General features: G+C 44.7%; 1 protein-coding gene across 1 annotated transcript; it reads right to left on the reverse strand.

Moving 5' to 3' along the window:
- Positions 1-10,078: 10,078 nt before the first annotated feature.
- Positions 10,079-12,199, reverse strand: LOC141752629 (uncharacterized). The gene is made up of 2 exons (XM_074610682.1): positions 10,799-12,199; positions 10,079-10,466 (listed from the first exon to the last, which is right to left on the reverse strand). The coding sequence occupies exons 1-2, from the start codon at positions 11,314-11,316 to the stop codon at positions 10,079-10,081; spliced, it is 906 nt and encodes a 301-aa protein (XP_074466783.1). The 5' UTR covers positions 11,317-12,199.
- Positions 12,200-17,710: the final 5,511 nt, after the last annotated feature.

A 17,710-nucleotide genomic window follows, 5' to 3' on the forward strand; every position in this document is an offset into this window, starting at 1 on the left:
TCTAGTATCAGTGTTGAGAGTCATTAGAGCATTAAATGTGCATCAGTAACCCTCGTTTCCTTCCTGCATGGGGACCCTGTGTAATAGCCAGCAGGTCATGATTAGCCAGACTAACCCACCCCCATGCGTACTGTTTCAGGGATGTGTTCTGGGACTGTGCTGCCCGGTCAGCCAGGATGCAGCCTGTGTTTGTTTTTCTACCATAGTCACCAACACAAAGGCTCGTTAATAGCAATTAAAGGTAAACTGACCCGACAGAGTTAACATTATATCAAAATGACCCCCGAGAAACTGAAGCCAAGTTGTTGAGCCGTGCAGCTCCCGAGGTTCTCCTCCTCCGGCTCTAATCACCGAACCGATGACTAAGTGTTCATTTACGGCTCAGGCAGCGCTGCCTCATCATCTCTGTGTTCATTTAGGACTCAGGCAGCGCTGCTTCATCATCTCTGTGTTCATTTACGGCTCAGGCAGCGCTGCCTCATCATCTCTGTGTTCATTTACGGCTCAGGCAGCGCTGCCTCATCATCTCTGTGTTCATTTAGGACTCAGGCAGCGCTGCTTCATCATCTCTGTGTTCATTTAGGGCTCAGGCAGCGCTGCTTCATCATCTCTGTGTTCATTTACGGCTCAGGCAGCGCTGCCTCATCATCTCTGTGTTCATTTAGGACTCAGGCAGCGCTGCTTCATCATCTCTGTGTTCATTTACGGCTCAGGCAGCGCTGCCTCATCATCTCTGTGTTCATTTAGGACTCAGGCAGCGCTGCCTCATCATCTCTGTGTTCATTTAGGGCTCAGGCAGCGCTGCCTCATCATCTCTGTGTGAACCAGTTACCGGAGTTTCTTTATGTCAGCTGATGTTGATATCTGAAGATGAAACAGAGAAATGCACCATGTAACGCCATTAGGACCGCAATCTGATGCAATTTCAATCATTAAAGGGCCTGTTAGTAAGAATCCTAAATGTCTTGTTAACAGCTTCACCTGTGTCCGTTAAGTCAACTAAAGTCAGCGTCCTGTTGCTGGCGCTTGTGCTCGCTCTACATAGACATGAAGGAGCATCGCTCAACACAGTGAGGAGACACACGTCAGCTAAAAGCACAATATCACTCTATATTTCAGCTGCTTGGCAGTAATGTTAGCTGACCAGACCAAGGTCTCTCCATGAATCAATGCTGATCCTAGTGTTGGAAGAAGTTACAAACACATCCTTTAAATAAAGACATCAGCAGATCAGCCACGTGTTGAAGTGTAGCAGGACGTCTACAGCTGGTCTGAGGGTGTAGAGGATGTAGAGGGTGTAGAGGATGTAGAGGGTGTAGAGGATGTAGAGGATGTAGAGGATGTAGAGGGTGTAGAGGGTGTAGAGGATGTAGAGGATGTAGAGGGTGTAGAGGGTGTAGAGGATGTAGAGGATGTAGAGGATGTAGAGGGTGTAGAGGATGTAGAGGGTGTAGAGGATGTAGAGGATGTAGAGGGTGTAGAGGATGTAGAGGGTGTAGAGGGTGTAGAGGATGTAGAGGGTGTAGAGGATGTAGAGGATGTAGAGGGTGTAGAGGATGTAGAGGGTGTAGAGGGTGTAGAGGGTGTAGAGGATGTAGAGGATGTAGAGGGTGTAGAGGGTGTAGAGGGTGTAGAGGATGTAGAGGATGTAGAGGGTGTAGAGGATGTAGAGGGTGTAGAGGATGTAGAGGATGTAGAGGATGTAGAGGGTGTAGAGGATGTAGAGGATGTAGAGGATGTAGAGGGTGTAGAGGATGTAGAGGGTGTAGAGGATGTAGAGGATGTAGAGGGTGTAGAGGATGTAGAGGATGTAGAGGGTGTAGAGGATGTAGAGGATGTAGAGGATGTAGAGGATGTAGAGGGTGTAGAGGATGTAGAGGATGTAGAGGGTGTAGAGGGTGTAGAGGGTGTAGAGGATGTAGAGGGTGTAGAGGATGTAGAGGATGTAGAGGATGTAGAGGGTGTAGAGGGTGTAGAGGATGTAGAGGATGTAGAGGGTGTAGAGGATGTAGAGGGTGTAGAGGGTGTAGAGGATGTAGAGGATGTAGAGGGTGTAGAGGGTGTAGAGGATGTAGAGGATGTAGAGGGTGTAGAGGATGTAGAGGGTGTAGAGGGTGTAGAGGATGTAGAGGATGTAGAGGGTGTAGAGGATGTAGAGGATGTAGAGGATGTAGAGGATGTAGAGGATGTAGAGGATGTAGAGGATGTAGAGGATGTAGAGGATGTAGAGGATGTAGAGGATGTAGAGGATGTAGAGGATGTAGAGGATGTAGAGGGTGTAGAGGGTGTAGAGGGTGTAGAGGATGTAGAGGATGTAGAGGGTGTAGAGGGTGTAGAGGGTGTAGAGGTTGTAGAGGATGTAGAGGATGTAGAGGATGTAGAGGATGTAGAGGATGTAGAGGGTGTAGAGGGTGTAGAGGTTGTAGAGCGTGTAGAGGATGTAGAGGATGTAGAGGATGTAGAGGATGTAGAGGGTGTAGAGGGTGTAGAGGATGTAGAGGGTGTAGAGGGTGTAGAGGATGTAGAGGATGTAGAGGGTGTAGAGGGTGTAGAGGGTGTAGAGGTTGTAGAGCGTGTAGAGCAGGGGTGCCCAATACGTCGATCGCGATCTACCGGTCGATCGCGATCTACCGGTCGATCGCAAAGGTAGTGTGGGTAGATCGCATTAAAAAAAAATAAAAAAAAAATTAAATTTTTTTTTTAAATAGACGTCAGCCAACAAATTGCAACACTGTTTCACCTGAACTCATCTGGAGTGGAGGATGAGATTTTGACACTACAAGCTGACATTCAGTCCAGGGCTCATGGACAGTTCTGGAACTTACTCACAGAGGAAAAGTACCTCAACATGAGGAAATGTGCTACCTCCTTGACTGCATTATTCGGCTCCACTTATTTATGCGAGTCAGCCTTTTCCCACATGAAGATTATTAAGTCCAAATACAGTTCCACCTTGACTGATGATCATTTGGAAGTGTGCTTGAGGCTGGCTATCAGCAGCTCCCTGGCTGATTCCATTCAGTGCAAGTCATCAGAGTAAGGTAATGACAAAAAATGTACAGAGTTATATTGTACAATATGGGTTCATGCAGTTATGCAAGGTACACCAACATATATTGTACATATAAAGAATACTCAATATATTTATAAATAAATATATGTTTTGCATTTTTATAGTAGGTAGATCATTTTGACTTGGGTCATTTTATAAGTAGCTCGCATGCCTCGCATGCTGAAAAAGTGTGGGCACCCCTGGTGTAGAGGATGTAGAGGATGTAGAGGGTGTAGAGGATGTAGAGGATGTAGAGGATGTAGAGGGTGTAGAGGATGTAGAGGATGTAGAGGATGTAGAGGATGTAGAGCGTGTAGAGGATGTAGAGGATGTAGAGGATGTAGAGGATGTAGAGGATGTAGAGGATGTAGAGCGTGTAGAGGATGTAGAGGATGTAGAGGATGTAGAGGATGTAGAGGATGTAGAGGATGTAGAGGGTGTAGAGGATGTAGAGGATGTAGAGGATGTAGAGCGTGTAGAGGATGTAGAGGATGTAGAGGATGTAGAGGATGTAGAGGATGTAGAGGATGTAGAGGGTGTAGAGGATGTAGAGGATGTAGAGGATGTAGAGGATGTAGAGCGTGTAGAGGATGTAGAGGATGTAGAGGGTGTAGAGGATGTAGAGGATGTAGAGGATGTAGAGGATGTAGAGCGTGTAGAGGATGTAGAGGATGTAGAGGATGTAGAGGATGTAGAGGATGTAGAGGGTGTAGAGGGTGTAGAGGGTGTAGAGGGTGTAGAGGATGTAGAGGATGTAGAGGGTGTAGAGGGTGTAGAGGGTGTAGAGGGTGTAGAGGATGTAGAGGGTGTAGAGGGTGTAGAGGGTGTAGAGGGTGTAGAGGATGTAGAGGGTGTAGAGGATGTAGAGGATGTAGAGGGTGTAGAGGATGTAGAGGATGTAGAGGATGTAGAGGATGTAGAGGGTGTAGAGGATGTAGAGGATGTAGAGGATGTAGAGGGTGTAGAGGGTGTAGAGGGTGTAGAGGGTGTAGAGGGTGTAGAGAGTGTGAGTACAGCAAGGTGGTAGAAAGCTCTCAGTCTCTCTGCTCCGCCCTCCCCCCCACTCCCCCGCCCCCTACCTGTACAGGTGATAGTGCTCTCTTGTGCAGGTGAGGTGAAACAGACACCGGGGGGGTGCTGCATCTTTGATGCAGGCCGAGCTCTGCCAGCTCATTATGGAGTTGTGATTCAGAAACACAGCCCAGAGGGCCGCCGCATCACATTTCACTTTCCAAGGCCTGCTATGGTTACCACGACCTCAGACAGAGGGCCACCTTACACCACCGGGGGGGGGGGGGAGACTAGTCATAACCAGACTAGTCATAACCAGACTAGTCATAACCAGACTAGTAATAACCAGACTAGTCATAAACAGACTAGTCATAACCAGACTAGTCATAACCAGACTAGTAATAACCAGACTAGTAATAAACAGACTAGTAATAAACAGACTAGTCATAACCAGACTAGTCATAACCAGACTAGTCATAACCAGACTAGTCATAACCAGACTAGTCATAACCAGACTAGTAATAACCAGACTAGTCATAAACAGACTAGTCATAACCAGACTAGTCATAACCAGACTAGTCATAACCAGACTAGTCATAACCAGACTAGTAATAACCAGACTAGTCATAACCAGACTAGTCATAACCAGACTAGTCATAAACAGACTAGTCATAAACAGACTAGTCATAAACAGCTTCCTGGCAAATCAATTCTTATATGATGACCCAGTAAAATATTATAATATTGCTCCAGCCTCGTCGTCACCATGACAACCAACACTTCACTCAATGCACTCAAACCACCTGAACCCGTCCATACCACATCTTTAGAGTCTGTAGTCAGTAGAGTCTTTAGTCTGTAGAGTCTTTAGAGTCTGTAGAGTATTTAGAGACTATAGAGTCAGTAGAGTCTTTAGTCTGTAGAGTCTTTAGAGTCTGTAGAGTATTTAGAGACTATAGAGTCAGTAGAGTCTTTAGAGACTAAAGACTTTGTAGTCTTTAGAGTCAGTAGAGTCAGTAGAGTCTGTAGAGTCTTTAGAGTCTGTAGAGTCTGTGGAGTCTTTAGAGTCTGTAGAGTATTTAGAGACTATAGAGTCAGTAGAGTCTTTAGAGACTAAAGACTTTGTAGTCTTTGTAGTCTTTAGAGTCAGTAGAGTCTTTAGAGTCTGTAGAGTCTTTAGAGACTATAGTCTTTAGTCTGTAGAGTCTGTAGAGTCTTTAGAGACTATAGTCTTTAGTCTGTAGAGTCTTGGGTCTATAGAGTCTTTAGAGTCTGTAGAGTCTTTAGAGTCTGTAGAGTCTGTAGAGTCTTTAGAGACTATAGAGTCTTTAGAGTCAGTAGAGTCTGTAGTCTGTAGAGTCTGTAGAGTCTTTAGAGACTATAGTCTTTAGTCTGTAGAGTCTTGGGTCTATAGAGTCTTTAGAGTCTGTAGAGTCTGTAGAGTCTGTAGAGTCTTTAGAGACTATAGAGTCTTTAGAGTCAGTAGAGTCTGTAGTCAGTAGAGTCTTTAGAGTCTGTAGTCTTTAGAGACTATAGAGTCTTTAGAGTCTGTAGAGACTATAGAGTCTTTAGAGTCTGTAGAGTCTTGAGTCTATAGAGTCTTTAGAGTCAGTAGTCTTTAGAGTCTTTAGAGTCTTTAGAGTCAGTAGTCTGTAGTCAGTAGTCTTTAGAGTCTGTAGAGTCTTTAGAGACTATAGTCTTTAGAGTCTGTAGAGTCTGTAGAGTCTTGAGTCTATAGTCTTTAGAGTCTGTAGTCTTTAGAGACTATAGAGTCTGTAGAGTCTATAGAGTCTGTAGAGTCTGTAGTCTTTAGAGTCTGTAGAGTCATTAGAGTCTGTAGAGTCTTTAGAGTCTGTAGAGTCGTTAGAGTCTGTAGAGTCTTTAGAGTCTGTAGAGTCTGTAGAGTCTTTAGAGTCTGTAGAGTCTGTAGAGTCTTTAGAGTCTTTAGAGTCTGTAGAGTCTTTAGAGTCTGTAGAGTCTTTAGAGTCTTTGGAGTCTTTAGAGTCTGTAGAGTCTTTAGAGTCTGTAGAGTCTGTAGAGTATGTAGAGTCTTTAGAGTCTGTAGAGTCTTTAGAGTCTGTAGAGTCTTTGGAGTCTGTAGAGTCTTTAGAGTCCGTAGAGTCCGTAGAGTCTGTAGAGTCTGTAGAGTCGTTAGAGTCTTTAGAGTCTTTAGAGTCTGTAGAGTCTGTAGTCTGTAGAGTCTTTAGAGTCTGTAGAGTCTGTAGAGTCGTTAGAGTCTGTAGAATCGTTAGAGTCTTTAGAGTCTTTAGAGTCTGTAGAGTCTTTAGAGTCTTTAGAGTCTGTAGAGTCTGTAGAGTCGTTAGAGTCTGTAGAGTCTTTAGAGTCTGTAGAGTCTGTAGAGTCGTTAGAGTCTGTAGAGTCTTTAGAGTCTGTAGAGTCTGTAGAGTCGTTAGAGTCTGTAGAGTCTTTAGAGTCTTTAGAGTCTGTAGAGTCTGTAGAGTCGTTAGAGTCTGTAGAGTCTTTAGAGTCTTTAGAGTCTGTAGAGTCTTTAGAGTCTGTAGAGTCTGTAGAGTCTTTAGAGTCTGTAGAGTCTGTAGAGTCTTTAGAGTCTTTAGAGTCTGTAGAGTCTGTAGAGTCTTTAGAGTCTTTAGAGTCTGTAGAGTCTGTAGAGTCTGTAGAGTCTTTAGAGTCTGTAGAGTCTTTAGAGTCTGTAGAGTCTTTAGAGTCTTTAGAGTCTGTAGAGTCTGTAGTCTTTAGAGTCTGTAGAGTCTTTAGAGTCTGTAGAGTCTGTAGTCTTTAGAGTCTGTAGAGTCTTTAGAGTCTGTAGAGTCTTTAGAGTCTGTAGAGTCTGTAGAGTCTTTAGAGTCTGTAGAGTCTTTAGAGTCTGTAGAGTCTGTAGAGTCTTTAGAGTCTGTAGAGTCTTTAGAGTCTGTAGAGTCTTTAGAGTCTGTAGAGTCTTTAGAGTCTGTAGAGTCTTTAGAGTCTTTAGAGTCTGTAGAGTCTTTAGAGTCTGTAGAGTCTGTAGAGTCTTTAGAGTCTGTAGAGTCTGTAGAGTCTGTAGAGTCTTTAGAGTCTGTAGAGTCAGTAGAGTCAGTAGAGTCTGTAGAGTCTTTAGAGTCTGTAGAATCTTTAGAGACTAAAGACTTTGTAGTCTTTAGAGTCAGTAGAGTCAGTAGAGTCTGTAGAGTCTTTAGAGTCTGTAGAGTCTGTGGAGTCTTTAGAGTCTGTAGAGTATTTAGAGACTATAGAGTCAGTAGAGTCTTTAGAGACTAAAGACTTTGTAGTCTTTGTAGTCTTTAGAGTCAGTAGAGTCTTTAGAGTCTGTAGAGTCTTTAGAGACTATAGTCTTTAGTCTGTAGAGTCTGTAGAGTCTTTAGAGACTATAGTCTTTAGTCTGTAGAGTCTTGGGTCTATAGAGTCTTTAGAGTCTGTAGAGTCTTTAGAGTCTGTAGAGTCTGTAGAGTCTTTAGAGACTATAGAGTCTTTAGAGTCAGTAGAGTCTGTAGTCTGTAGAGTCTGTAGAGTCTTTAGAGACTATAGTCTTTAGTCTGTAGAGTCTTGGGTCTATAGAGTCTTTAGAGTCTGTAGAGTCTGTAGAGTCTGTAGAGTCTTTAGAGACTATAGAGTCTTTAGAGTCAGTAGAGTCTGTAGTCAGTAGAGTCTTTAGAGTCTGTAGTCTTTAGAGACTATAGAGTCTTTAGAGTCTGTAGAGACTATAGAGTCTTTAGAGTCTGTAGAGTCTTGAGTCTATAGAGTCTTTAGAGTCAGTAGTCTTTAGAGTCTTTAGAGTCTTTAGAGTCAGTAGTCTGTAGTCAGTAGTCTTTAGAGTCTGTAGAGTCTTTAGAGACTATAGTCTTTAGAGTCTGTAGAGTCTGTAGAGTCTTGAGTCTATAGTCTTTAGAGTCTGTAGTCTTTAGAGACTATAGAGTCTGTAGAGTCTATAGAGTCTGTAGAGTCTGTAGTCTTTAGAGTCTGTAGAGTCATTAGAGTCTGTAGAGTCTTTAGAGTCTGTAGAGTCGTTAGAGTCTGTAGAGTCTTTAGAGTCTGTAGAGTCTGTAGAGTCTTTAGAGTCTGTAGAGTCTGTAGAGTCTTTAGAGTCTTTAGAGTCTGTAGAGTCTTTAGAGTCTGTAGAGTCTTTAGAGTCTTTGGAGTCTTTAGAGTCTGTAGAGTCTTTAGAGTCTGTAGAGTCTGTAGAGTATGTAGAGTCTTTAGAGTCTGTAGAGTCTTTAGAGTCTGTAGAGTCTTTGGAGTCTGTAGAGTCTTTAGAGTCCGTAGAGTCCGTAGAGTCTGTAGAGTCTGTAGAGTCGTTAGAGTCTTTAGAGTCTGTAGAGTCTGTAGTCTGTAGAGTCTTTAGAGTCTGTAGAGTCTGTAGAGTCGTTAGAGTCTGTAGAATCGTTAGAGTCTTTAGAGTCTTTAGAGTCTGTAGAGTCTGTAGAGTCTTTAGAGTCTTTAGAGTCTGTAGAGTCTGTAGAGTCGTTAGAGTCTGTAGAGTCTTTAGAGTCTGTAGAGTCTGTAGAGTCGTTAGAGTCTGTAGAGTCTTTAGAGTCTGTAGAGTCTGTAGAGTCGTTAGAGTCTGTAGAGTCTTTAGAGTCTTTAGAGTCTGTAGAGTCTGTAGAGTCGTTAGAGTCTGTAGAGTCTTTAGAGTCTTTAGAGTCTGTAGAGTCTTTAGAGTCTGTAGAGTCTGTAGAGTCTTTAGAGTCTGTAGAGTCTGTAGAGTCTTTAGAGTCTTTAGAGTCTGTAGAGTCTGTAGAGTCTTTAGAGTCTTTAGAGTCTGTAGAGTCTGTAGAGTCTGTAGAGTCTTTAGAGTCTGTAGAGTCTTTAGAGTCTGTAGAGTCTTTAGAGTCTTTAGAGTCTGTAGAGTCTGTAGAGTCTGTAGAGTCTTTAGAGTCTGTAGAGTCTTTAGAGTCTGTAGAGTCTGTAGTCTTTAGAGTCTGTAGAGTCTTTAGAGTCTGTAGAGTCTTTAGAGTCTTTAGAGTCTGTAGAGTCTGTAGAGTCTGTAGAGTCTTTAGAGTCTGTAGAGTCTTTAGAGTCTGTAGAGTCTGTAGAGTCTTTAGAGTCTGTAGAGTCTTTAGAGTCTGTAGAGTCTTTAGAGTCTGTAGAGTCTTTAGAGTCTGTAGAGTCTTTAGAGTCTTTAGAGTCTGTAGAGTCTTTAGAGTCTGTAGAGTCTTTAGAGTCTTTAGAGTCTGTAGAGTCTTTAGAGTCTGTAGAGTCTGTAGAGTCTTTAGAGTCTGTAGAGTCTGTAGAGTCTTTAGAGTCTGTAGAGTCTTTAGAGTCTGTAGTCTTTAGAGTCTGTAGAGTCTGTAGAGTCTTTAGAGTCTGTAGAGTCTGTAGAGTCGTTAGAGTCGGTAGAGTCTTTAGAGTCTTTAGAGTCTGTAGAGTCTTTAGAGTCTGTAGAGTCTTTAGAGTCTGTAGAGTCTGTAGAGTCTGTAGAGTCTTTAGAGTCTTTAGAGTCTGTAGAGTCTTTAGAGTCTGTAGAGTCTGTAGAGTCTTTAGAGTCTGTAGAGTCTGTAGAGTCTTTAGAGTCTGTAGAGTCTGTAGAGTCTGTATTTTCCTCTCGGATGAAGTGCAGAATGCAGCTGAGCCACAGAGGGCGATATACTGTATATATCCTGTATATGAGTGGTAGATAATCATATATTTATATATCCTGTATATGAGTGGTAGATAATCAGGGAGCCGGTCCTGGAGGAGCTGGATGCATTATTGATCGATGCATTCACCTAAATATAGCAGGATATCTCCTCTTGTCATGGCTCCTCCGTAAACACTGAGAGGAGTCTGGTGGATTCATCAGCCGGATGTAAAGGAAGTACTGAAGAGAGGTTCAGTAAACAGGGAGTCCCCCCCCCTGTCCTCATCAGAGCCCTCCTCTGAGCTCTGATGAGGACAGAGTCCCCCCCCCTGTCCTCATCAGAGCTCTCCTCTGAGCTCACTGAGTTGATTCAAGTTTATTCTGCTCCAGGAACAACATCTACCTGTTCCAGTTAGAGCTTCAGCAGAGGATGAAAACCTTAGTGATACATGTTGAGGGTAGAGAGCACCATAAAGCTCTTCTTACAGGCCTTTCTCATGGCTGGGAGGGTTAGGGTTCTCATGGCTGGGAGGGTTAGGGTTCTCATGGCTGGGAGGGTTAGGGTTCTCGTGGCTGGGAGGGTTAGGGTTCTCGTGGCTGGGAGGGTTAGGGTTCTCGTGGCTGGGAGGGTTAGGGTTCTCGTGGCTGGGAGGGTTAGGGTTCTCATGGCTGGGAGGGTTAGGGTTCTCGTGGCTGGGAGGGTTAGGGTTCTCGTGGTTGGGAGAAGGGTTAGGGTTCTCATGGCTGGGAGGGTTAGGGTTCTCATGGCTGGGAGGGTTAGGGTTCTCATGGCTGGGAGAAGGGTTAGGGTTCTCATGGCTGGGAGAAGGGTTAGGGTTCTCATGGCTGGGAGGGTTAGGGTTCTCGTGGCTGGGAGGGTTATGGTTCTCATGGGAGAAGGGTTAGGGTTCTCGTGGCTGGGAGGGTTAGGGTTCTCGTGGCTGGGAGGGTTATGGTTCTCATGGGAGAAGGGTTAGGGTTCTCATGGCTGGGAGGGTTAGGGTTCTCGTGGCTGGGAGGGTTATGGTTCTCATGGGAGAAGGGTTAGGGTTCTCGTGGCTGGGAGGGTTAGGGTTCTCGTGGCTGGGAGGGTTATGGTTCTCATGGGAGAAGGGTTAGGGTTCTCGTGGCTGGGAGGGTTAGGGTTCTCGTGGCTGGGAGGGTTATGGTTCTCATGGGAGAAGGGGGTCGGGGTTATTGACAGGTCTGTGGTCTCCTGGTCTCTCTCTGAGCACACAGGAACAGGGTAAGGGTTAGGGTTCTCGTGGCTGGGAGAAGGGTTATGGTTCTCATGGCTGGGAGAAGGGTTATGGTTCTCATGGCTGGGAGAAGGGTTAGGGTTCTCGTGGCTGGGAGAAGGGTTAGGGTTCTCGTGGTTGGGAGAAGGGTTATGGTTCTCGTGGTTGGGAGGAGGGGTAGGGTTCCCGTGGCTGGGAGAAGGGTTAGGGTTCTCATAGCTGGGAGAAGGGTTAGGGTTCTCGTGGCTGGGAGAAGGGTTAGGGTTCTCGTGGTTGGGAGGAGGGGTAGGGTTCCCGTGGCTGGGAGAAGGGTTAGGGTTCTCATAGCTGGGAGAAGGGTTAGGGTTCTCATAGCTGGGAGAAGGGTTAGGGTTCTCGTGGCTGGGAGAAGGGTTAGGGTTCCCGTGGCTGGGAGAAGGGTTAGGGTTCCCGTGGCTGGGAGAAGGGTTAGGGTTCTTGTGGGAGAAGGGGGTCGGGGGCATTGACAGGTCTGTGGTCTCCTGGTCTCTCTCTGAGCACACAGGAACAGGAACAGTGAGCTGGGTGACAGCTCATCTCCTCTTACTGCCTCTGACACGTCCACTATCTGTCACCACCGCTGATAAGTGATTGCCTCGGCTTATCTTACACTGGTCGGACTGCCAGAGAAGAGAAGGGGAGTTAGCACCTTTAACAGTTTAATATTTCCTGTATCCTGACGGAGGGGTGCTGTCGGCTGGAGGGATGCAGAGCTCTCAGGTCTGAGGCGGAGAGACGATTCATTCAAGCTTCAATAATAGGAAATAAACTTTACAAAGAAAGGCTGCTACAGATGTTTAACTACCAAGAATAATAATCTTCTTCAGCGCTGGTAATCCCACTTTAGAGCCAAAGAACCAGAGGCTGAACTGTCTTTGAGTCTAACTGTCCGACTCCGTCAGATGGACTTCTGTTGGGTTCACTGGTTCTCCAATCGTCCATCAATCGTTGATCCATTACAGTCAAGCAGGCACACAATAACTTTATCCATCACCTAGAAGATGAGTGTAAATCCTGACACACAGTTCAGTCATCTTGTGATTTGATCCACCTGGTTTCAGCCTTGGTTAAATGTGTAAAAATACATAAACTAATAAACTAACTAATAAGCATTGTTTTTGTGATAAAAGAAGAAGAACAAAACAGATGAAGTTCATTCAGAAACAGGGAGCTGTTCTCAATCACCGATCCATCAGCGACCGGCTTGAACATTAACACTGACGTAGATCACCTTTCCAGGATGTGAGCTCTCTGCAGGTAAACCAATAACATGCCACGGATCAATGACACAAACAGCCAATCACAGCCTGTGTTTGTTCTTCATCTTAAACAGTCACCCAGTAGAGAGAGAGGAGCATTACTGTAGCTCTCTACAGACACAGAGAGGTTAATGTCTGTAGCTCTCTACAGACACAGAGAGGTTAATGTCTGTAGCTCTCTACAACACAGAGGTTAATGTCTGTAGCTCTCTACAGACACAGAGAGGTTAATGTCTGTAGCTCTCTACAGACACAGATAGGTTAATGTCTGTAGCTCTCTACAGACACAGAGAGGTTAATGTCTGTAGCTCTCTACAACACAGAGGTTAATGTCTGTAGCTCTCTACAGACACAGAGAGGTTAATGTCTGTAGCTCTCTACAGACACAGAGAGGTTAATGTCTGTAGCTCTCTACAGACACAGAGAGGTTAATGTCTGTAGCTCTCTACAGACACAGAGAGGTTAATGTCTGTAGCTCTCTACAGACACAGAGAGGAGCATTACTGTAGCTCTCTACAGACACAGAGAGGTTAATGTCTGTAGCTCTCTACAGACACAGAGAGGTTAATGTCTGTAGCTCTCTACAGACACAGAGAGGTTAATGTCTGTAGCTCTCTACAGACACAGAGAGGTTTATGTCTGTAGCTCTCTACAGACACAGAGAGGTTAATGTCTGTAGCTCTCTACAGACACAGAGAGGTTAATGTCTGTAGCTCTCTACAGACACAGAGAGGTTAATGTCTGTAGCTCTCTACAGACACAGAGAGGTTAATGTCTGTAGCTCTCTACAGACACAGAGAGGTTAATGTCTGTAGCTCTCTACAGACACAGAGAGGTTAATGTCTGTAGCTCTCTACAGACACAGAGAGGTTTATGTCTGTAGCTCTCTACAGACACAGAGAGGTTAATGTCTGTAGCTCTCTACAACACAGAGGTTAATGTCTGTAGCTCTCTACAGACACAGAGAGGAGCATTACTGTAGCTCTCTACAGACACAGAGAGGTTAGCTCAATGTCTGTAGCTCTCTACAGACACAGAGAGGTTAATGTCTGTAGCTCTCTACAGACACAGAGAGGTTAATGTCTGTAGCTCTCTACAGACACAGAGAGGTTAATGTCTGTAGCTCTCTACAGACACAGAGAGGTTAATGTCTGTAGCTCTCTACAGACACAGAGAGGTTTATGTCTGTAGCTCTCTACAGACACAGAGAGGTTAATGTCTGTAGCTCTCTACAGACACAGAGAGGTTAATGTCTGTAGCTCTCTACAGACACAGAGAGGTTAATGTCTGTAGCTCTCTACAGACACAGAGAGGTTAATGTCTGTAGCTCTCTACAGACACAGAGAGGTTTATGTCTGTAGCTCTCTACAGACACAGAGAGGTTAATGTCTGTAGCTCTCTACAGACACAGAGAGGTTAATGTCTGTAGCTCTCTACAACACAGAGGTTAATGTCTGTAGCTCTCTACAGACACAGAGAGGAGCATTACTGTAGCTCTCTACAGACACAGAGAGGTTAGCTCAATGTCTGTAGCTCTCTACAGACACAGAGAGGTTAATGTCTGTAGCTCTCTACAGACACAGAGAGGTTAATGTCTGTAGCTCTCTACAGACACAGAGAGGTTAATGTCTGTAGCTCTCTGCAGACACAGAGAGGTTAATGTCTGTAGCTCTCTACAGACACAGAGAGGTTAATGTCTGTAGCTCTCTACAAACACAGAGAGGTTAATGTCTGTAGCTCTCTGCAGACACAGAGAGGTTAATGTCTGTAGCTCTCTACAACACAGAGGTTAATGTCTGTAGCTCTCTACAGACACAGAGAGGTTAATGTCTGTAGCTCTCTACAGACACAGAGAGGTTTATGTCTGTAGCTCTCTACAAACACAGAGAGGTTAATGTCTGTAGCTCTCTACAACACAGAGGTTAATGTCTGTAGCTCTCTACAGACACAGAGAGGTTAATGTCTGTAGCTCTCTACAACACAGAGGTTAATGTCTGTAGCTCTCTACAGACACAGAGAGGTTAATGTCTGTAGCTCTCTACAGACACAGAGAGGTTTATGTCTGTAGCTCTCTACAAACACAGAGAGGTTAATGTCTGTAGCTCTCTACAACACAGAGGTTAATGTCTGTAGCTCTCTACAGACACACAGAGGTTAATGTCTGTATGTCTCAGACCCGTCTAAACGTACTCTGTTGGACTGTGTCTTCCAGAATCAGGTGGAAGTCATGCTTCAGATGCTACAACACAAAGTCAGCAGCAATAAAACTATCAGCAGCTGCCTACAGGCCAAACCGAAACAATGAGCTGAAAGATGCTAAAACACTGCCACTGCAGAGCGGGGTGATAATTCTCTGTGGGTACATCATTTGATCCATCGTTAAAATATTGATTATAGCAGCTTTAAATAACTCTGCTAGTGAGACGGAGAGGGCTAACCGAGCCTAACACACTTCCTGTTAAGGTGAGGATAGAAAACATGAATATCTTAGTCCTTATTACAAATATGCATTACTGTATTTAGATTTACATTACTGTGAATGTGTAATCAAAAAGGTCCGATGATCAGTCAGGGTGGAGCCTCGCTGATTGATTATTAGTTATAATACTGTTATCAAATTAGGGAGGATATTTTACAAAGCTTTTCCTCAAATTGTGTCTCACAGGAATCAGATTAGTCCGTCCAATAGTACAGAGAGGATTCTTGATTGGTTCTGGTAGTCTGTGGTAAATGGTGCCCTTATCTTCATCTACTTATCTAGGTTGGCTTCTGTTGCTGGTGTGATCTAGTTCTTCTGTTTCTATCAGGTTGTTTCTCTGGATCTGAAGGATTCGTTGTTGGTGGATGCTACTAGATGCTACTAGATGCTACTAAATCAAGGCAGCAGGATTTAGTCTGTATTGTAGAGAGTCTCTGTGTTTGCAGTTAAAGTGAAGAAAGGAAAGAGATCCTCCCCTTTAATAAGTAACGCTGCTCTGGCTGCTGCTGTGGGCCTATCAATGAACTCCATGAATCAGAGTGTAAGATAATCTACCGGGACACAGACACACAGACACACAGACACACAGACACACAGACAGACAGACACACAGACAGACAGACACACAGACACACAGACACACAGACAGACACACAGACAGACACACAGACACACAGACACACAGACACACAGACACACAGACAGACACACAGATACACAGACAGACACACAGACAGACACACACACAGACAGACAGACAGACACACAGACAGACAGACACACAGACACACAGACAGACACACAGACAGACACACAGACACACAGACACACAGACAGACACACAGACAGACACACAGACACACAGACAGACACACAGACAGACACACAGACAGACACACAGACACACAGACAGACAGACACACAGATAGACACACAGATAGACACACAGACAGACACACAGATAGACACACAGATAGACACACAGACAGACACACAGACACACAGATACACACAGACAGACACACAGATAGACACACAGATAGACACACAGATAGACACACAGACAGACACACAGATAGACACACAGATAGACAGACAGATAGACACACAGACAGACACACAGATAGACACACAGACAGACAGATAGACACACAGATAGACACACAGACACACAGATAGACACACAGATAGACACACAGACAGACAGATAGACAGACACACACACAGACAGACACACAGACAGACACACAGATAGACACACAGATAGACACACAGACACACAGATAGACACACAGACACACAGATAGACACACAGATAGACACACAGATAGACACACAGACAGACACACAGATAGACACACAGACACACAGATAGACACACAGATAGACACACAGACAGACACACAGACAGACACACAGACAGACAGATAGACACACAGACACACAGACAGACACACAGATAGACACACAGACACACAGACAGACACACAGACAGACACACAGATAGACACACAGATAGACACACAGACAGACACACAGATAGACACACAGACACACAGACAGACACACAGATAGACACACAGATAGACACACAGACACACAGATAGACACACAGATAGACACACAGATAGCTAAAGACTGGGCCAAACCACTAATGAGGCATTAAAGGTAGGCCTGTCTACCTGTCTATAGGCATTAAAGGTAGGTCTATCTACCTGTCTATAGGCATTAAAGGTAGGCCTGTCTACCTGTCTATAGGCATTAAAGGTAGGTCTGTTGGTCCTCAGAAGAGAGCGTATGCAAAGTAGACGGTGTGTTAAAGAGTTATCTAGTTAACCGCTCAGTCTCTTTCCACAGAGCATCTGCAAATGTTTAAACAAGTTTTAAACACACGAGTTCTGTTAGTGGAGACGGGACTGAATGTTAGAGGACAGGAGACGGGACTGAATGTTAGAGGACAGGAGACGGGACTGAATGTTAGAGGAGGAGTGGATACTCAGGAAGGTTTACACCTCTAACAACAGGATCCACAGGAACCCCTGAGTCATGTCTTCAATATTCACAACTATGTTTTAAAAACATGACCGCTAGACGAGGTTCTACTCCAACACTAGCAGCTGAGCTTCACCATACTGTATCTCTGCAGCTCAGCTTCACCAAACTGTATCTCTACAGCTGAGCTTCACCATACTGTATCTCTGCAGCTGAGCTTCACCATACTGTATCTCTGCAGCTCAGCTTCACCAAACTGTATCTCTACAGCTGAGCTTCACCATACTGTATCTCTACAGCTCAGCTTCACCATACTGTATCTCTGCAGCTGAGCTTCACCATACTGTATCTCTGCAGCTCAGCTTCACCAACCTGTATCTCTACAGCTGAGCTTCACCATGCTGTATCTCTGCAGCTGAGCTTCACCATACTGTATCTCTACAGCTCAGCTTCACCATACTGTATCTCTACAGCTCAGCTTCACCATACTGTATCTCTGCAGCTGAGCTTCACCATACTGTATCTCTACAGCTGAGCTCTACCATACTGTATCTCTACAGCTCAGCTTCACCATACTGTATCTCTACAGCTCAGCTTCACCATACTGTATCTCTACAGCTCAGCTTCACCATACTGTATCTCTACAGCTCAGCTTCACCATACTGTATCTCTACAGCTGAGCTCTACCATACTGTATCTCTACAGCTCAGCTTCACCATACTGTATCTCTACAGCTCAGCTTCACCATACTGTATCTCTACAGCTGAGCTTCACCATACTGTATCTCTGCAGCTGAGCTTCACCATACTGTATCTCTACAGCTCAGCTTCACCATACTGTATCTCTACAGCTGAGCTCTACCATACTGTATCTCTACAGCTGAGCTTCACCATACTGTATCTCTACAGCTGAGCTCTACCATACTGTATCTCTGCAGCTGAGCTTCACCATACTGTATCTCTGCAGCTCAGCTTCACCATACTGTATCTCTACAGCTCAGCTTCACCATACTGTATCTCTACAGCTCAGCTTCACCATACTGTATCTCTACAGCTCAGCTTCACCATACTGTATCTCTACAGCTGAGCTTCACCATACTGTATCTCTGCAGCTGAGCTTCACCATACT

Source organism: Sebastes fasciatus, chromosome 16 (genome assembly GCF_043250625.1).
Source record: "Sebastes fasciatus isolate fSebFas1 chromosome 16, fSebFas1.pri, whole genome shotgun sequence".
In the NCBI taxonomy this organism is placed as follows: Eukaryota; Metazoa; Chordata; class Actinopteri; order Perciformes; family Sebastidae; genus Sebastes; species Sebastes fasciatus.

Coding starts and splice junctions, on each gene's coding strand:
- LOC141752629 (XM_074610682.1), bottom strand. CDS start 11,316: ATGCCCCCGACCCCCTTCTCCCACAAGAACCCTAACCCTTCTCCCAGC. Junction 10,467..10,798: donor GACCAGGAGACCACAGACCT/GTCAATAACCCC, acceptor TAACCCTCCCAG/CCACGAGAACCCTAACCCTC.